Source organism: Equus caballus, chromosome 10 (genome assembly GCF_041296265.1).
Source record: "Equus caballus isolate H_3958 breed thoroughbred chromosome 10, TB-T2T, whole genome shotgun sequence".
Taxonomy (NCBI): Eukaryota; Metazoa; Chordata; class Mammalia; order Perissodactyla; family Equidae; genus Equus; species Equus caballus.
Window position 1 is genome coordinate 19,098,240 of NC_091693.1, and position 19,449 is coordinate 19,117,688.

The window sequence follows — 19,449 nt, forward strand, 5'->3', positions numbered from 1 at the left end:
GTTGCTGGGCCAGGGGCCCACCAGATGCAGGCTTTGGGGAATGGGGAGTGCCTCACCTGTTCCCATGCACCCCCTCCCCACCCGCCAGCCCTAGTGCCAGGGAGATGCGGGAGGGGAACACGGGTCCTTTAAGAGGGGCGGGTGTGACTAAATGAGGAAACAGGTGCAAAAACACCTGACACCTGGTTCTTGGGAACAAGGCGGGGATTCGACCATGGACCATGGGGGCTGCCCGAGTTCCAACAGGTGTGACGAGGTCCAGATGGGCAGCATGCGCCCACGAGGGCAGAGATCTGGAACCCACAGGCTCCAGCCCAGCAGAGGGAGGGGCTCAGCCCAGAGGCCTGGCGATGCAAGGAGCAACGATTCCCAGAACCACAGGCGTGCCCAGCGCAGGGTCCAGTGCCTTCCCTCCCCGTCCCAATAACACACAGAAGCCGTCAGCGTCCAAAATCTTTTTAATAACAAGGTAGAATCCGCGGTTAGTTTTTGTAGCCCCGGCTGGCCCGTCGGCCTCTGGCGCGCTCGAACTTGCGGCCCTTGGAACGCACATAGGGTCTGTGGGGAGAAGAGGAAGAGAGTGAGCCGGGTCACAGATGCAGTCAGGAACAAGGGCTGCTGGCATGCGGGGACCGTGGAGCAGAGCCAGGCGCGCTCCAACAGAGCAGCATGGGCACCCGTAAGGGTGGGGGTGAAACCAGATCGGCTGCTGGAGAAGCCTGGCCGTGCAGGAGGCCAGGATGCCAGGAGTGGCTGCTGAAGCGGCCGCCCCAGAGGCCGGCTGACTCCCAGCTCCACCTGGGAGAAGCGGACTCAGGCCCGGGAGCAGCCCTGAAGTGCCTGCATTTACAGTACCGGGTGCACAGGCAGCTCGACAGCCAGGGGAACAGCTTTAAGCTGAATCTTGAAGCAAAGTGGGTAAGACGGGGCGGGCAATTCTAGGGAGGCCCGAGGCCGGAGAGACAGCAGCAGCTGGAAGCCCGGCCAGGCCTAGCCACATGGGGAGAGACCAGGACGGAGGGCAGGGCTGCGGATACTCACTTGGTGTGGCTGTGCGGAGTCCCTGGAGCCTTGCCGAAATGCCTGTACACCTCTCGGCCCTTTCGAGGACCTGGGGAAGGGAGGGAGACGCGCATAAGGCAGGGACCCAGCAACCAGCCCGGCAAGGAGCTGCTCTGCGGGGCTGAGGCTGACTGGGGGCAGGCGAGCCCCAGACCTCCCAGACCAGGGGAAGCAAAGGCTGCCAGTAGTCACACAGCTCATGCCAGACCCATCACACACTGGGTCCCCGGTTCCTGCAGCTGTGGAGGCCACCAAACATCACTCACCAGAGAGCAGGACGGTGCCACAGCCCTTCGGGGAGTCCAGGGCCAGCTGGTCAAAGGTGAGGATCTTGCCCCCAGCCTTGAGGATGCGGCTCCGGGCACGACTGCTCACACGCAGGGCACACACCTGGGAGACATAGAAGACAGGTGCAGTCAGAGCTCTCGCACGGCCACCCAGGGGCTGCTGGGACTTACTATCCACTGCCCTGGCCCAGCAGTCACCCCAGCTGCTCGCTCGGCCTGATAACCCACACCACCACCAATCAAAGGGAGCTTCCTCAGCCAGTAACAGCTGTTCTTAGTGCTTCTAGAAACTCCTTTAAGACCCCAACAACCTGAAGTTATTACATGTAAGGAAACAGAGGCATAAAGAGATCCAGGACTTTGTCCAGAGATGACAAAGTGGCAGAAAATTCAAAATCTTAACCCAGGCTGTCTGGCTCAAGAGCCAGCACTGCCAACAGGGCCCCAGAAGAGGCTCGCCTAGGGACACCCACCATCAGTAATGGCAATGACAATCCCCCTTCAATCCTGAACGCCTCCTGGATGGGTGTGGCGCTGCCTCACCTAGCGGCGGTGAGACTGCCGGCACCACAGCAGAACAAGGCTGAGCCAGGTCTGCAGAATGCCATCCTAAGCCTGTGCTCTTGACCACCGGCCGTGAGGGAGCCCCCGACTCACCTTCAGTTTGGGCACCTCCTGGACCCGCACATCGTCGGTGATAGTCCCTACAACCACAGCTGTTTTGTTTTCCCGGCCAGGAAGCTTCATCTTCCGGATCTTTGGGGCGGGGGCGGGGGTGGGGGGTGAGATGCACATGAACAAAGTCCCTCCTGGGGTTTAATCCAACCCAGCTGCTTCAGGCATCCTGAGGGCCAAGAGCTGTGCCCAAATGGGCTAAACACAGCCAGGCCACAGCCCTGCAACGAGCGGGTCGAGCCCAGGAAAACCTCCCAAGAAAATGATGCAAGCACAGATTGCTCCAGAGAGCTCTCCTATAGACAGCTTTTAACAGGTAAGACGTGTGATATATGACTCGAAGCCTCAGGAAGGTCTCGTGAAGCTGCTCCGCCACCCCCACCTCACAACGAGAAGGAAAATGAGGGAGACCAAGCCTGTGAAACACCCCCACTATTCAGCCACAACCCAAGGGTCAGAACTCTGTGCCCACCACTGGGGGAGGTGAGCCAGCGGATGGCCAGGCTCTAACCCTACCCTCCCTCCCAGAGCCCAGCTCCAGACACAATCCGCTCGCTCCCCAGGCTGGTGATGTGCCCCGCGGGAGCCCCTCACCATGCGGGAAAGGGACAGAGGTGGCCGGTTGGTGCGACTCATGAAAAGCCTCTTCAGCACGACTTGGTTGAAGGTGGAGTTGGTTCGTCTGGCCAGAAACCTGTACAGCTGGAAGGGAAGGGTAAAGAAAGAATGAGAACCCGGGGTAACCTGCTCCCCCTGTCCCCCAACTTTTTAACGAAGCAGCTAACAGATGCTGGTTTCAGCTGGCACAGTTTTGGGGGCTTTCCCCCATCCCTTTGAGCCCCAGGGAGAGGTGGCCCAGGTCGTTCCTGGCCAAGGACCCAGAGATCCCTTTCCACCCCCTAGCTGGATACAGCCCAGAACCAGAGACGCGAGCCTGCCCCGCATGCCCCGGGGGGAAGCCCTGGACCCACACCAGAACAGAGGCTCTGGAAGGCGCAGTCTGGGGCAGCCCTACCCAAAGGCCTCAGGCCCCAACCTCACCTTGACCAACAGTCTCAGGTAGATGTCCTGGCTCTTAGGCTCCTTGCGCCGAACCTTTCGGTCCTTGTTGTGGCGGATGTCGACTCCCTGCGGGGTGAAGGGGAGACCACGGACCCAAGTGTGACCCGGCAGATTCCTCACCCCATCAACGTTCTCAGTGGTTAATTATCTCTGAGATGGAGCTGGGGACCCAGTCTCTGAAGACACAAAGGCCAGGTCCACCTCTGAGAGAGTCACTGAAGTCCTCTAGGCCTCAAAGAACCCCCCCCCCGTGTAAAGAAGGGGCTAATTCCACGCACAAAGCCTCCAGCACAGGGCACACAGCAGCCTGAAAGGCTTGAACGCAGCGGCCACGTTAATGCAATAAAACACTTCAATTTTTCAGGAGTTGTTATTTTGCAAAGACATAAGTATTATTAAAGTTGCCCAAACTTACTCCCACGCGTGGAGAGCAACCCACAACATTTCAACGAAAACGATAATGGCAACAATCCTTTATCTTGGACTTACTCTGTACAGAACCAGTACCAGAACGACCTTTCACACACTGTCTCCTTGAATCCAACAACCTCACGAGCCAGTTTCCCACTTTAGCACCAAGAAAACTGAGGGAAGCCCATGATCTCCACTACACTTCCCCGACCTGCTATCCTGAGACGTTTTTAGACTATCTGATGCATTGCGAAAAACGACTTAACTGTTAGGAGCTCCCATTTATCCTTAACGACTACGAGGACCCGTGCAGAACATGTCCCGTGACTGACTTCTCCCCAAACTCAAATCTGAGACAGGAGTGTGTCGTCCAATGAAGAGATGAAGAAACTGGGGCGCAGGCCGGGAAAGCAAGATCCCAGGTGGGCAGGGAGCTGAGACGCGACTGGAGGCCGGCCTGGACCCCAAACCCGGACACTGGACGCTCGACACTCCCCCAGAACCCAACTTTGCAGACCAGGGAGTGGCAGGTCCGGGCAGAGTGGCTGCGGGACCAGAGCCTGGATCCCAATGCCGTCTCCGCCACTTTCTGGCACTGTGAGCCCGGGCACATCACTTAACCTCCTGGAACCTCAATTTGGTCACCTATTCAACGGGAGCTATGATAAAAAAGGACAGGACGGGCTGAAGGCTGATATGACTGACCCATTCTGGGCCTTCGGGCCCCCTAAAAGAGCTCCCCACCACGCGAATCGCCTCCTTTGGGCACCCCCGAGACCCCTGCCTCGCTGGGGCACATCCCAAGCGCCAGACCGCGGCGGATGGCGGCGGATGGCCGAGCCCCGACCACAGCAAAGCGCGCTCACCATGATGGCGCCTACTCCTCAGCCGGGTCCGGAAAGAGAGCTCAGATTCTGGGGGGGCGGGGAAAGCCTGCAGCGAGCGGCGACTGCGTGACGTCACATGCGCGCCACGCGGCGCTCTACCAGACTCGAACCTCTCTATGGTGAGTCTGATGATCCGCTGGATGGGCGATGCCGGAAAAGGGTGGACGAACATCTAAAGGGAAACAAGCGCTACGTCAGGGAAGGAAGGGCCAGCACGTCGAGGCCCTCTCTGGCCCTATCCAGTCCCTGTTCTCCATGCTCTTCCGGAGGAACGGGATCTGCGAGCGAGATGCCGCGCGGAACTAGGAGGGGGCGTCGTGTAGTGACGCTCTGGCTCGACGCCGACGGCCTCTCTGTGGCTCCCGGAAGACCCGGAGGGCCCAGTATTGGAGGTGAGGAGGCGGGGCTGGCAGGGCTGGTTTAGACCTTGGGAAACCTCTGACTCCACGCTTAGGGCGTTTCCTTAGCAGGCTCACCGCTGCCTTATCTCCCGCTGCCGCACTGGGGAAGTGCTACTTGAGATCTAACCGGACGTGATCTTGCTGCAACCCAGTCTATCGCATCCTGTATTTCCACCTTTTAGGGTCCGCTTCTCCCCCTGCCCCCAGATGGCCCTTCCCTGACCCCTCTTCAGCCTCTGCCACCAGGGGATTGCTTTTCCCAGCCAGAGAGTTTCGAGCGGCCCAGCGGGTTCGCTGTGAGGAATGTGCACCGTGCTGGAACGCAGAAGAGGCACACTGAGGCCGCGGGCTTGGGGCGCGGGGTGGAGAGAGGGAATTGGTAAAAAGCCCCTGAAAGAGAAGGGAGAAGAGACTTAGAGAGAGGGAGACCCAGAGGAGGAGTGGACAGAGACCGAGGGTCGGGGGAATGGAGACCCAAGGGGTGAGGAGACCTAGAAAGAAAGGAAAGATGGAGATCCAGGGAGAAGAAGAGACATGGAAAGATGTGAGAGGGGGCCTTGCCAGCTGTCACCAAATTCAAACCCTGACTGCTAGTTACCAACAGTGTGACCTTGGGCAAGTCATGTAACATCTCTGTGCCTTACTTTCCTTCTCTGCGAAAGGAGGGTGATAATAGGCATAGCCCATAGAGTATTTCCCATCATTATGTAAGTTAGTAAAAATGCTTCAGACAATTCTTTACACATAATTGCTTAATAAATGTTACCCTCCACTCCTATTGTTAGCCCTCATTGGGTGGGACAAAATGGCCTGGCTGGGGCAGTGATGAAGCTGGTCTGTCTCCCTTTTTCTCCTTCCCCTGCCCCTTGGGCCTCCAGCACAGCACGTCCAGCCTGGCCACCTGGAGTCTGCTCATCATGCTCCTACTTACTGACCTCTCCTCCGCAGAGCCAAAGGCCAGAGCCCGGGCTGTGAGGCCTGATTCCGTGCCCTCACAGCCGCCCCATGGCCTCTGTCCCAGAGCCAAGGTCTTGCTGATGTGGTGACACGGCGCAGGGCCAGCAGATGAATGGACACCTTGAGGCAGAGGAGCAGCGGGACCAGGTAGGGATCTGTCTGAAAGTCAAGATCACCGTACCCTGGGACACAATTTCCTCCTCTGTGTCCCTGTTTCCTTGTCTGTGTCTCGGAGTCCCAGCCTCTTTAGTGGATGTGTCTGCCTTTCTTTCTCCTGGGGCCCTAAGCTCAGGTGCTGTGTTTCGCTGTCTCTCCATCTTACTTGGTTTCTGTCCCTCTCTGGATCATTCTTTGGCACGTATTATTTGGTGCTGTTGCTCCTGTGGGTTGAACACAAGGGACGTTGTTTCACAGTAAATGAATTCTTCCTCCATTAATCTCTTTCTAGCAAGCTCTGTCTCTGTCTCCTCCTGCAGGGGTCTTTTTCTCTACATTCCTATCTGTTTGGAGGCCTCCTGATATTATTCTTGCCTTGATTTCTTTCAGTTTCCCCATGTCTTTGCCTTTCTCTGTCTCTCTGTCAACGTCTTTGCTTTTCTGTCTCTTGGTCTCAGTGCCTCTTGGCTTCTGAGAGGCCTCCAACCATTTTTCCCTCCCTCACCCCTGACCCAGATATCTGCCTCAGATGCTATGTCTCCCCATCTCTCTCCTTATGTCTCGGTCACACTGTGTAACTAGGTCGTTTACGGGCCAGATGTTTCTGTCATGCTGCCTCCACTCTGGTTTGGGCCCAAGGTAAATTTTGTGAATTAATGAGCTTCTCCTCCCTGGCTTTCATTCCAGAAGTGTGTGTCCCCATTTTTCTCTATCTGTGTCCGTTATTTTCTGGGTTTTCTTGTGTCCTTACCTTGCACATTCTCAATTCTACTGTCTTTGATTGATTATAGCTCAAGTTTTCTGTGTCTGTCTCTCTGATTCTCTGTAACTATCTGAGAAAGACAACACCCTCTCCAAGCCTCTTGTTGCCCCTGACTCGGCTTCTCTAGGTGTCTTTTACAAACTCTCTTTGCATATCTTTGTTACCTGGGTTAGGGTCAGTCTCTCTATCTGCCGCTAAAGCCCTCTTCCCCCATGGCCCATCTTTTATAAACTCAATGGATGGGACAGGCCCACTTGCCTTCAACAAATATGGCGGCAGAGGCGCTGCCCTTGGGGCCGTGATGCCGCCCCTGCTGCGTGTGTGCCCTCACCTACGATGGCGGCTGATCTCGCGGAGTGCGATACCCCGCCCCGCTCTCCCCTCGCAGGCCCCTTCGCCGAGCTCACGAGTCGGCTGGTCCCGCCCCCCGTGCCCCCTCATTGGTGCGGCTCAGGCCGGCCTCACGGCCATTGGCTGAGCGGATGCACACCCTCCCCCTGCCGCAGGGTCTGACGGGGGCCGTTGGTGCCGACTTGAGGGGCCGCCTGGAGGAGGACCCGGCCAGTGAGGAGGGTGCCGGGGTCGGGGCAGGGACCTGAGTCCGGGGGACTGAGGGACGAAGAGGAACGGAGACGCAGGCCCAGGACAGGGGTACCAGGGGTGTGGGATGGAGATGGAGAACCAGAACCGGGACTGAGGGATCCAGGAATGGAAATCCGGGTCTGCGGCTGGGTTCTGGAAACGGGGCGGGGATGGAGGTCCGGGACCAGGGGAACCGGAGACAGAGACTCAGGCTTATGGATTGAGGGGGACTGTGGATGGAGACCCGGGCCCAGGTCTGGGGTACTTGGGGGATGGAGAGGATGGAGACCAGGCCAGAGACCTGGGGACCTAGGGACAGAGACTCAGGCCCAGGATTGGGGGAGGTCTGGGGCTCTGTGCCGAAGCCTGATTTGAGGAAGAGTGGGTCGGTGCAAGTTTAGGGGTGGGGCCTGAAGGAGCTGCCCAGGGCTGGGGACAGAGGTGACTCCTGAGGGTGAGTCCACAGATGAGGGTGTGTCTGGGGCAGCTCTGGGCCCCAGGAAGGTGAGGGGCAGGACCAGCAGGTTGCTAGGTGAGTGGAGCTATGGGGAACAAAGGTGAACCGAAAGGAGGAGGCACAAGCTGGGCAGGGGCAGGGCCTCGGGGGAGGGGACCTCAGGCCCAGCTCCCACCCCCTCCCTGGAGAGCAGGCGGCCAGATGCCCAGGTCAGTGCTCAGGGTCCAGCTCTTGGATCCTGTCCCTTGCAGGTGCCTGCACGTGGCTCCTCCAGCTCTCTGACCTCTTAGGCCTTCCGTGTCACTTCTCTTTCTCAGTCTCTCCAGCTGTTTGCATCCCCTACCTCTTGCCTCTCCTCTCTGCTCTCTCTCTCCTAACTCTCTTGTCCCTCTGACCCTCAGACGGCTCCTGGAACCCCTAAACTCTTGCTCTCCTCTCTAAGCATCTTTCATTGTCCTAGGTTTCATCTCACTGAAACTGTTGGTCTCCTTCTCCCAGCGTTTTTCTGGCGCTCAGACCTTATTATCCCTCTTTTTCTTTGTGTCTGAGCGTCCCTCCCTTCTCCTTCTGGAGGTGACTCTGTGTGTGTGTTGTGTTTTCCTGTCTCTGCATGTCTATTTCTTCATATGTCTCCTCCATCCTGATGTCTCTCCTCTGCCTCATTTTTCCCCAAAGCCCTTGTCATCATCCAACACACTATAGTTTACTTCTTTATCTTGTTTTTCTGTCTCTTGATTGGAATACAAACTCCACGAAGGCAGGGATTTTTGTCTCTTTTTCTTCCCTGCTGTGTTTGCCATGACTGGCACATAGGGGCTATGGAATAATTACTGGGGGAATGAGTGAATGAATGTTTGCTTGCCCGTGTGTGAACTCTCCAGGATGCTGGCCTTCCTGTCCAGCTGGCCTCTGCTCTGCATCCTCAGAGTCTCCCCACGCTTGTCTGAGCCTGTTTGTCTCTGATGCTCCCATCTCACGTGTCACCCACCCTCATTGTCTCCTCCTGTTCACAGGCCCTGCCCCTGCTTCTCTCCCACGGGGGTCCTGGACTCTGACTCCTGCCCTCCTCCCTCCCCACAGAGGCCAGACCAGGAGCTGACCTGGAGCTGGGGCCACGGGTCTAGGAGCGCCCTGGACAGGGCCGAGGCCATGGCCCCGCCGCCGCCGCCACTGGCCGCCAGCACCCCACTCCTGCATGGCGAGTTTGGCTCCTACCCAGCGCGTGGCCCACGCTTCGCCCTCACTCTCACACCACAGGCCCTGCACATCCAGCGGCTGCGCCCAAAGCCTGAGGCACGGCCCCGGGGTGGCCTGGTCCCGCTGGCCGAGGTCTCAGGCTGCTGCACCCTGCGGAGCCGCAGCCCCTCAGACCCAGCAGCCTACCTCTGCATCTACACCTACCCGAGGGGCCGGCGCGGGGGCCGGCGCAGAGCCGCACGCACCTTTCGGGCCGACGGGGCGGCCACCTACGAGGAGAACCGAGCTGAGGCCCAGCGCTGGGCCACTGCCCTCACATGTCTGCTCCGAGGACTGCCACTGCCTGGGGACGGGGGTGAGGCACTGGGCAGCCGCTCTGTCCTAAGGCCACCTCGGTGTCTCTGCACATCTCCCTCTGTGGGCATCTCTGTCTATTCTTCTGTGTGCCTATCTGTGTGATGTGTCTCTCTGGGTCTGTATGGAAAGAGTGATACACAGACAGGGAGGGGCTACAGAAGAAACAAAATTCCAGGCAGGGAGGAATGATTTGTGTCTGCTGCTCTCTCGCTCTATTTCTGTCTCCGCTAGATTTCTGTCTCGGTCCCCTCCCCCCTTCCATGGGTCCTGACCACAGATGAGTCAGAGGCTCCATGGCGGGCGAGAACAGCAGACTGAGACATAATCAGTCACCACCCAGGGTGACAGGCACTCACAGAGGTCTCCGAGGGCATCCCAGGAGCTCAGAGGTGGCATCTAATCCAGCCTGTGGGACTCAGGCGGCTTTCAGGCAGAGGTCCCCACCCAGGGACCTCAGGTGGCACAGGAAGGGAAAGGTTCCAGGGCCCCCACCTGCTGGGCCTTTCTTGATCCCCCAGGATCCTGCTGGCTGCCTGGGGGCCCTACAGGATGGTGACAGTAAGGGAGCCTCACACACTGGAGTAAGCTGATCCTGGGTCCCAGGTGTTTGAGGGGGTGAGGAAAGTGGAAACCACAGCTCGACTTCCTCCTCCCACTTGTGGGTCCAAAGGGCACCGGGATTAACACCCAAGCCCTGCCTTTGTCTTAGCTTCTGGGAGGCGGTGGGGCTGCACACCTGGGCCTGGGCAGGTGAGGCCTGGGAGAAAAAACTTTGAACTCCCAGCAGGCTCCGTTGCCAGCCGCCCACCAGTTCCACTGGGCGCTGTTTGCAGTTACTGTTTCTGACGTGCCGAGGGGCCTGGGACCCCGGCCTCTGCAGACTCCTTCCCCTCTCTCTGCAGAAATCACCCCCGAGCTTCTGCCAAGGCCGCCCCGATTGCTCCTGTTGATCAACCCCTTTGGGGGCCGGGGCCTGGCGTGGCAGTGGTGTAAGGACCACGTGCTGCCCATGATCTCTGAAGCTGGACTGTCCTTCAACCTCATCCAGACAGGTGAGGGTGGTGTCAGGATGGACGGTGGGGGTGGGCGTTGGGACTCCTGAGTACTGGGTAGCAGTGGTGGAGCACGGGTGGACCAGCCTGCCTCACCTCCCGGTTCCCCACGTTAGAACGGCAGAACCACGCCCGAGAACTGGTCCAGGGGCTGAGGCTGAGCGAGTGGGACGGCATCGTCACAGTCTCGGGAGACGGGCTGCTGTACGAGGTAGGACAGGAGCGCCCTGCCCCGACCCTGAGCCCTGGGCGACTGCAGAGGCCAGGACCAGCACCCAGGTGTCTCATCTCGCATCCTCCAGGTGCTGAATGGACTCCTAGATCGCCCTGACTGGGAAGAGGCTGTGAAGATGCCGGTGGGCATCCTGCCCTGTGGCTCGGGCAATGCCTTGGCCGGAGCTGTGAACCAGTATGGCGGGTAGGTGGTGCCCATCCTGCCTCAGGTGAGCCTGAGGATGCCAGGAGGGAAGGGACCCGGCACATCTCCCGCTCAGCCAGTCCATGTCAGTTAAGTCCATCAGTCTGGCTGTTGGATGCTCACCACACCCCCGCAGACATTTTTGCCATTTGTTCCCAGCTGTATCACTAGTGCCTAGAATTGTGCCTCACCCTCAGCTGGCACTCAGTGAGTGCTTATGGAAGGAAAGCACTGACAGGGATCCTGGCCCAGTAAGAAGAGTCCATCTAGAGGTGGCCAAATGGCTGTAGGTGGGCCCAGGGACATGGCCTTCCCGGCTCCTGCTGTCTGCTCCCCCCTGGTTCTTGCTATCTCTCCCCCAGCCCTCTATTCTTTCTCACTGTGTCCATCCATCTCTGGGCTCTGAAGGTTTGAGCGGGCCCTGGGCATCGACCTGCTGCTCAACTGCTCACTGCTGCTCTGCCGAGGTGGCGGCCACCCGCTGGACCTGCTCTCTGTGACGCTGGCCTCAGGCTCCCGCTGCTTCTCCTTCCTGGCTGTGGCCTGGGGCTTTGTGTCAGACGTGGACATCCAGAGCGAGCGCTTCCGGGCCTTGGGCAGTGCCCGCTTTACGCTGGGCACTGTGCTGGGTCTGGCCACGCTGCACACCTACCGCGGACGCCTCTCCTACCTTCCTGCCACTGTGGAACCTGCCTCACCCACCCCTGCCCATGGCCTGCCCCGTGCCAAGTCAGAGCTGACCCTGGCCCCAGCCCCAGCCCCGCCTGTGGCCCACTCACCCCTGCATCGCTCAGTGTCTGACCTGCCCCTGCCCCTGCCCCAGCCTGCCCTGATGTCCCCTGGCTCACCTGAGCCCCCACCCCTTCTGTCCATCAATGGGGGGGACCCAGAGCTGGCCGGGGACTGGGCTGCAGCTGGGGATTCTCCACTGTCCCCAGACCCGCTGCTGCCCTCGCTCCCTGGATCCCCCAAGGCAGCTCTACTGTCACCCATCACTGAGGGGGCCCCAGAAATGCCAGCGTCCTCTGGGCTCCTGCCTCCCACCCCTGATGCCCCAGCAGCCATCTCTACTGGGGGTCCACCCGACCACCTGCTCCCTCCTCTGGGCACCCCACTACCCCCAGGCTGGGTGACGCTGGAAGGGGACTTTGTGCTTATGTTGGCCATATCACCCAGCCACCTGGGGGCTGAGTTAGTGGCAGCTCCCCACGCGCGCTTTGATGACGGCCTGGTGCACCTGTGCTGGGTGCGCAGCGGCATCTCGCGGGCTGCGCTGCTGCGCCTTTTCCTGGCCATGGAGCGCGGTAACCAGTTCAGCCTGGGCTGTCCACAGCTGGGCTATGCCGCGGCCCATGCCTTCCGCCTGGAGCCGCTCACGCCTCGCGGCGTGCTCACGGTGGACGGGGAGCAGGTGGAGTATGGGCCGCTGCAGGCGCAGGTGCACCCGGGCCTCGGTACGCTGCTCACCGGGCCTCCCGGCCGCCCGGGGCGGGAGCCCTGAACCGAACAAAGCTTGGAGCCCGCCGGGGGCGGGGCCTACATTCCAAGGGGCGGGGCCTGGCCGCTGGAATTAGGGCCGAGGGCCACCGTTGCAGGGTCCCAGCCCCGGCTCAGGATTGCGCCCGCCCCCCGGGGACCAGAGGTGATGGTGGGGCCTGGCCCGAATTCCAGGGGTTCGTCACCGTCGCAGATAAATCTGCTCGCCCCGAAGGTAGGGCCTGACTCACAAGGACAGGGCTCGCTCCAGATCCCCCGTCCGGCTCGCGGAAGGCCAGGTCGGCTGAGGGCGGGGCCTGCCTCGCGCCTCCTCCAATGACGGGACCTGGAATGTACGGACTCCGGGAGGCCGTAGCTAATTGGCCAGTCAGGGCCGGGTCTCGCCCCATCCACTCCGGTGCCTCCGCTTAACTGGCCAATCAGCCCAGGAGGGGCAGGTTCCCCGGGGCCTGCCTTCCTATTTGCACTAACGTCCCGCCCCACGCGGATGGGGGCGGGGAAGTTCATGTCCCTGTCTTGTCTCCGACCCCAGTCTTCAAAGCAATTGAAAAGGTCTATGCAATAAAGGCAGTCGCTTCATTCCTCTCAGGCCCTCGGCCCTTCCTCCATCCGGCAGCCCGTGGGAGGGATCGGACTCTAGGCACTTCCAGCAGCTACTGCCTTTTATGGCCCAAAGCCCAGACTCGCCCACGGACTGTGGCCAGTATGACCCGTTGGCCTTGAACTCAGGCCAGGGAGCTGCCTCCTCCCCCACGACAGCTGGTTCTGGGGTTCTCAAGATTTATTCAGGATCGTGTTAACGGAGGCGGTGGGAAGATGGGGTCCCCGAGGTGCCGGGGGCACACACTGAGGACCCTCCCCGCCCCCGCGAGGGAGGGGGGAGGCTCGCTTTTTCTTAAAAATATAAATGTATTTCTCTGCATCATCACGTCCCTGGGGCACCCAGCTGGCCGGCCCGTGGACCACAGGGCGGGGAGGGAAGAGGGCGTCAGGGCGCAAGTCTGAGTGGGGCGGAGGAGAGCTCCGCCGTGAGGGTGGGGGGCGCCCTCACAGGGCTCCGTGCTGAGCCTGGTAGCGGGACAGCACGGCACGGTAGTGGGACAGCTCCTGGCGCACAGCCACCACCTCCTGCCGCAGCAGGGCGTTCTCCTTCTCCAGGAAGGCCGCCCGCACAGATATCTGGTTCTCCTTGAGCCGCCGGGCGTCTCGGGACCGCTTGGCTGCCTCGTTATTCTTGTACCGCCGGCTCCAATACTTCTCATCCTGGGGGTGGAAGGGTGGGAAGATACTAAGGGCCTGGAGGAGCGGCTTTGCCAGTGCCTTCAGGGACCAGAGGGCACTTAAGAGAGTCCCAGGACTGCTTCTTAACCAGCAGTGGGGCCTAAAGGATGGGTCTTCTCTGGGATGGGTACCCAAAGGTCAGCCCTTGGAGGGCCCTGGTTGCCAAGGAGAGCAGGCCCCTAGCAACAGCTAAGGTAGGAGACAGGCCTCCCACTCCAAGCAACTGGGCTTCAAGTCTCCACTGTGCAAAGCAGGCCCCAGTGTTCTTCAGTTGACAAAGGACCTGCAGTTAGCTCCTGGTTACTAAGGATGCTTGTTCCCTAGCAACAGGGTCTTCAGGGTCTGAGGGCTTCTCCCAGTGAAAAGCATTGCCGGATATATCAACTTTCCAGATCCTGGTTGTTAAGGGAAGCCTAGGCTCCCTAGTGATGGGGTTTGGTGCCCCACAGAATCCTCCCAGAGCTGGCCCCTTTTGACCTGGATGTCAAGGCAACCTCAACCCTCCTCAGCAAACAAAAGTGAGGTCTAAGTGGTCCCAATGACTGCAGCCAGTCCTGACCCACCGGCCTTGAACAGAGGCCAGGGAGCTGCCTCTTCCCCAACAGGGCCTGGTTGCTAGACAAGTTGTCCCTTAGCAAAGGGGCCTATCCTGAGACCTCCCCAAATCATTATGCTGAGGTTCTCCGGTCCTAGAATTTGGTTGCTGAGGAGGACCACTCCTTAGTAACATGGACCACCCAGAGCTCTGAATGATGCCCTCCAACCCCATTTATTTCAGCCTAGTTCCTGCTTGCTAGGGTGAATCCAGTCCCTAACAAGGCCCTGGGGCAGAAGAAACCACTGGTCTAGATTTGGTTTGGAGGCCGTTCCTAGCTACTTCAAGTCATTGTATCTAACTTACACAAGGGCATGGCAAAGTCTTGTGCGAAGCCCAGGCAGCTTTTATTGGGGGAGACCCCAGAACTGGCAAAGACAGAATGCTAGAAGGATGCAGTCACTGCCCAGAGCACCCCAAATCAGAATGTGGCCCTGGCTGCCAATGGGAACTGAGGCCTCTCCCCAGGGATCCATCCAGGCCCAGAGGGGCTGGCAAAGTCTGCATCCCAGGCAGATGCAATCACCCTGAAGGATGCCCCAAATCAGAGATCAAAAGACCAGCCCCAGCTTGGCTGGCTGCTAAGAAGAGACAGGCTAATACACTGTTGCTAAGAAATGCCGTCCTTAGCAACCGAGCCGGGTAGAGCCTGAAGCCTGCCCCAGGGAGAATTCTGGGTCCAAATGAAAGGAGAAACTTCAAGCCTGTACAACTGGGCCCAGCAAGGCTGGCTGAGTCTGCCTCCTACAGTGACAGCATCTTCATAAACCTCAAGCCCAAACCTCTGCCCCCTTGTGTCCCATGGCCAAGGATCCTTGGCTGTAGGTTAGGAGAAACTGAGAGCTAATCCCCATGAGAAGCCCAGATCTGATGGTGAGGAAAGGGCCACCTCTGGCTGTGGGGCCTGTGCTGGCCCAGCTTGTGTCCTACATCTGGCTGTGCTCACCTTCTGCTCTTCTGGCACCTGGATCTTCCGTGCCTTTTTCATGATGGGCTGGGGCTTAAGTTCCTCCTCTGAGAAGCGATGTCTCCGGGGATCAAAGGTCTCGTGGCCAGGAATGCTTGACAGGGCTAAATCAGCTGGGTCGGGTTCAAAGGTCATCAGCACCTCCACGGTGTCTGGGTCCACAGGGCTGGGTGTGTCCCGAGAGGTCAGGCCTTGGGGAAACAGAATGTGTCACACGAGGGTGTATTTATTTGGGGGAGGGGGTTCCCCACGGCTAGCCTCTGCTCAGGTATCATATCCACCACAAGGAAGGTCCTTATGAGGTCTAACATAAAGCCTGCCAGGGATCAACCTCCCTAATATAAAATATGAAAGTTCCCGGGCCGGCCCGGTGCCGCAGTGGTTATGTGCCCATGTTCTGCTTCGGTGGCCCGGGGTTCGCCGGTTTGGATCCCGGGTGCACACATGGTACCACCTGGCAAGCCATGCTGTGGTAGGGGTCCCACATATAAAGTAGAGGGAGATGGGCATGGATGTTAGCTCAGGGCCAGTCTTCCTCAGCAACAGGAGGAGGGTTGACAGCAGATGTTAGCTCAGAGCTAATCTTCCTCAGAAAAGAAAAAAATTGAAGGTTTCCTAAACCTCAAAGATGCTCCGAGTCATGGAACAAACTTCACTTTTACAAACAGGGAAACTGAGGCCCAATCGTACCTGTCTTGCCCTAAGTAACACATGAGACTGGGCTATCGTTTCTAAAACTTCAGGCCTTCAGAGTCAGTGTTAGCATCTTTCCTACAGTCTAGCCCGAATCCTTCTTACTGAACTCCTGGCCAAAGGCTAGACTCCAGGCTGTTCAGGAAAAAGGAATCCAATGCATTGAAAAGACCTCAAGTTAGCCTCTTAAGAGCGACTGGCTCTCAAGAGTTAGGGAAGAGAAGCGGAAACGCTTCTGAGATTCCAGGAGGTTGGTTCAGGAGGAGGGGCGCCCTGTGCCTTTAAGAGCGAGCAAGCCGGGGCCAGCTGAGGACACAGGTTCAGGGCCGAGTCACGTGCCGGCGCCTGCTTTCCCGCCGCCCCCCCTGCCGCCACCGGCGCCCTCACGTTGCACAGGCCCCGCCCCCTCCCTCGTGAGCGCGCGTGCGCGAAGCACCCGGGAGGAAGGAAAGGACTCACGTGGCGCGGGAATGTGCGGCTGGGCAGGGGAGGGCTTTGGTTCTGTCCAGAGGTCGGACTAGGGGCACTTGTGTCCAGGAAGCCCCCACCTGCAGTCCGCCCCTGAAGACCCCGCGGTGCCCGAGGGAGCACACCTTTCCTCTTGCTCCCTGGGGTCTCTCCGCTCAAACCTCTCAGCCTCCAAGGATACAGGGCCCCCTGTTCTCTGGGGAACACATGAAAACCGCCCCCCTCGATCTTCTACCTGGGCTCCCAGCCCCCTCGCCTCTGGGGTGCACACGATTCTGGGATCCCAGGCTCCTCCTCCCCCAGGAATATAGGAAGCTCAGTCCTCGCCCCAATGGAACAGCTAGAATGAAGACCCCCGACCTTCTCCCCGCTAGAGGACTCCAGGACCTGAGGTCACACCCCGTCTCTATTGGGGCATCCAGGAACCACGGCTACCAGTCCCTTATGTCCCGGGGAAACAGAAGTCTGTGCCCAATCCTCGCTTCCTCCCTGCAGAGGGCCTAGGAGTTCCGGTCTTATGACAGTTCCACCGACTCTGGGCCCAGACTCGGGCGCAGTCCACTCTCCAGGAAATAACTCTGGTGTTCTGGGCTCCCAGTCCCGGCCCCACGAGTATCCGGTCCTTTTGTCCCCACGTCCCACAGAAAAGTCCACACACTACCTCCCCACTGGGGAGGCTTCCTGGAATTTGGGGTCCCAAGTCCCTCCTTTCCTATGGATCCAGGAGACTCAGTCCTCGATCCATCAGGGGACAGAGAATCCAGACTCCTCTCTCATCGCTCCACTGGGAGACCCACAATTCGGGCGCGCAGCCCCAGTCCCCCACCGTCCCGGTCCCCAGCGGCGCCCCGCCCCGCCAGGGCCCCGCCCCGCCCCCGCCGTCGCACCTGCGCGGTGGCCGCCGGCGGCCCCGAGGGCAGCCCGGGCGGGGGCGTGCCCCGGTGAGGAGCGAGGGGAAGCTGAACCACAAGAGCCGGGCCCCGGGGACGGTGCGGGCGTGCGCACCGGCGAGGGTGCGGGTGATGGGCCGCCGGGGGGCGGCGGGCTGGGCGGGAGCCCGTGCTCCAGCAGGAAGGCGTCCAGGTCCACGTACTCCACGTCGCCGAATGGCAGCGTCCGCTCCCATAGCAGCGGCGCCAACAGACCCGGGCCAGGTGCGGCCCCCAGGCGCCCCCGCGGGGACCCGCCGCCCACCACCGCCCCAGCTGGGGCATCCGCCGGGCCCGCCGTCTCCAGGCCCGGCCCGGGGACCGTGGGTGCCGGCAGAGCCGCCTTGCGCTCCTTTTCCTTCAGGAGACCTGGGGGCCAGGGAAAGACCGGGCAGGGTCGGGAGGGAGAGGAAGATAGAGGTGGAGAAGAGACCCCGAGTCAGACACGAGACAAGCGGGGATAGAGACCCACACAGCGGAGATTCACAGAAAGAGGGGACAGACGGGGGGGATGAGATCAGAGAGGGAGAACAAGTACCCAGAGAGAAGAGGGGACAGCCACTCAAGAGAGACCCAGAGAGAAAGGACGGAGATGGGGGCGGCAGAGACAAAGAGTGGGGGACAGAGACCGAGAGAGAAAGACTCAAAGAGGGGAGGACAGAGAGCCAGGAAGGGATAGAGGCACAGAAAGGGGACGAAAGTTCAGATAGAGGTAGGTGGAGGGTTGGGCAGGTGAGAGAAAAAATGACAGCTCTGTAATTCCTCTGTAACCTACCCCCGCTTCCTGCGCACTGTACCCCCTTCTCCCCGCCCCCACACTCGGTAAGGGGCAGGAAGGGGCTCTATTCCTGGGGCACATTCCTCATCTCTAGACTCCATGTGACCCCAGGAGGCCCCGCCCAAGCCCGTGTCACTACCGTGTGAGCATCCGACACACCCCCTCCCTCCTCCCTGGACCCCAGGGGTCCAGACTCTCGGAACCGACAGGAAGGGGGGGCTGGGGCCTGGACTCCTGGGTCCTCGGGGTGGACGAGCTTGAGAGGCGGTTCTTTTGGGTCCTGGGTGCTGAGGGATCTAGGGGCCTAAACACCTTAGTAATTGGGTAGAAAAAGGTTGGGAAGATGGACTCTCGGCACGTAGGAGATAGCTGTGAACCCCCCAGCACTTAAGCCCCTAAGGGGGTGGAGTGTCTGAGTTGGGTGAGGTGAGGGCTAGAACTCACAGCTGGCTGGCTCTTTGGGCTTGCTGGTCCCCTGCAGAAGGCTCCGCAGCCCAAGCAGCGCTCCCCCGCCAGGGGGGGCCCCGGCCGGGCCGCCCAGCAGCAGGGGGGCCGGGGTCCTGTCGCTCACGGGCCGCGCCATCGCCGGGCACCTGCCCGCAGGCTCACGGGCTCATGGAGAGGCGAAGAACTGGCCTGCCAGTCAGCGGCACACTCCTGTGGTTCGGGCGAGTGTCGGCCCGGGGCGGGCGAGCGTAGCTTGCAAGCCTCCAGTATCCAGAACACTGCCAATCCTAGGAGCAATGGGGATTTGCAGTCCTCGGTGCCGAAACGTGCAACTGAAGAGGGTCCCAGGAGACCATGCAGTCCGGGTGAGGGGGTGATCAAATCAGGCGGCAGGCTCTTTGCAACCGAGAGTTCAAGAGGACACAAGGAGCTCCTTCTACAAGGTGGGCGAGCCTGGCTCCTGCAAAATTTGCTGCTCTCTCAACGGAAGACGCTTTGCAATCGGCACCAAGAGGTGTGCGCGGAGGGGCGGAGGAGGGGGCAGGAGGAGGCGGCTGCCTTGAGGCGTGGCCAAAGCAAACTTCTGTCGCGGAAAAAAAAAAAAAAAAAACCCCAAACCAAAACACCCGACGCCACAGCGCTCAGCCCTCCTCTCGGCCCCCGCCCGCGCCCGCCCAGCCCCTCCCTCCTCTTAGGCCATGCACCCCAGCCGCGTGCCTCCCTCCGGCTGAAAGCGCGGGCCAATCGCGACTCGACCCCTCGAGACGCACAGCCAATGGGACCCCTGGATCCGCCAAGGCCCGGGAGGGCGCAGGAGGGGCTCCGTGCGTGAAGTTGCCTTCTTTCTGGAGGGAGGCGGGACCCTGACCTACATTTGCCCAATGGGAGCCGGCGCTGGGGGCGGAACCGTGACCCAGTTCGGGCCAATGAGGCAGGCGGGAGGGGGAAGCACATGGCCCTGCGCGTGCTGCCTGACCAGGAGGGTGGGTAAGGGCGGGGGAGAGAAAAGAGGCTCCCGGAAAGGAGCCGCATCTCCAAACGCTTGTTTTGGGAAACAAGAGGCCAAAAAA

General features: G+C 60.1%; 3 protein-coding genes across 18 annotated transcripts; 1 reads left to right on the plus strand and 2 right to left on the minus strand.

The window, feature by feature from the left end:
* Positions 1-440: 440 nt before the first annotated feature.
* Positions 441-4,412, minus strand: RPL18 (ribosomal protein L18). Its single transcript, NM_001195513.1, has 7 exons — positions 4,364-4,412; positions 3,066-3,152; positions 2,619-2,726; positions 2,007-2,105; positions 1,329-1,452; positions 1,042-1,111; positions 441-558 (listed from the first exon to the last, which is right to left on the minus strand). Exons 1-7 carry the CDS (start codon positions 4,364-4,366, stop codon positions 483-485), a joined length of 567 nt encoding a protein of 188 aa, NP_001182442.1. The 5' UTR covers positions 4,367-4,412; the 3' UTR covers positions 441-482.
* Positions 4,413-4,636: 224 nt separating this feature from the next.
* On the plus strand, positions 4,637-12,809 carry SPHK2 (sphingosine kinase 2). 16 transcript variants are annotated; one of them, XM_005596373.4, is made up of 7 exons: positions 4,637-4,776; positions 5,734-5,889; positions 8,714-9,252; positions 10,157-10,306; positions 10,423-10,517; positions 10,609-10,724; positions 11,133-12,809. In XM_005596373.4, the coding sequence occupies exons 2-7, from the start codon at positions 5,855-5,857 to the stop codon at positions 12,223-12,225; spliced, it is 2,028 nt and encodes a 675-aa protein (XP_005596430.1). In that variant the 5' UTR covers positions 4,637-4,776; positions 5,734-5,854; the 3' UTR covers positions 12,226-12,809. The 16 variants fall into 16 exon arrangements, with proteins under 16 accessions (XP_005596430.1, XP_001488969.1, XP_070080753.1 ...); XM_001488919.6 differs by having other exon boundaries at positions 8,781-9,252; XM_014729579.3 differs by having other exon boundaries at positions 4,638-4,776; positions 5,664-5,889.
* Positions 12,810-12,984: 175 nt separating this feature from the next.
* DBP (D-box binding PAR bZIP transcription factor) lies at positions 12,985-18,899 on the minus strand. Its single transcript, XM_001917564.6, has 4 exons — positions 18,377-18,899; positions 17,113-17,523; positions 15,044-15,255; positions 12,985-13,484 (listed from the first exon to the last, which is right to left on the minus strand). The coding sequence occupies exons 1-4, from the start codon at positions 18,513-18,515 to the stop codon at positions 13,269-13,271; spliced, it is 978 nt and encodes a 325-aa protein (XP_001917599.4). The 5' UTR covers positions 18,516-18,899; the 3' UTR covers positions 12,985-13,268.
* Between the last annotated feature and the right edge of the window lie 550 nt (positions 18,900-19,449).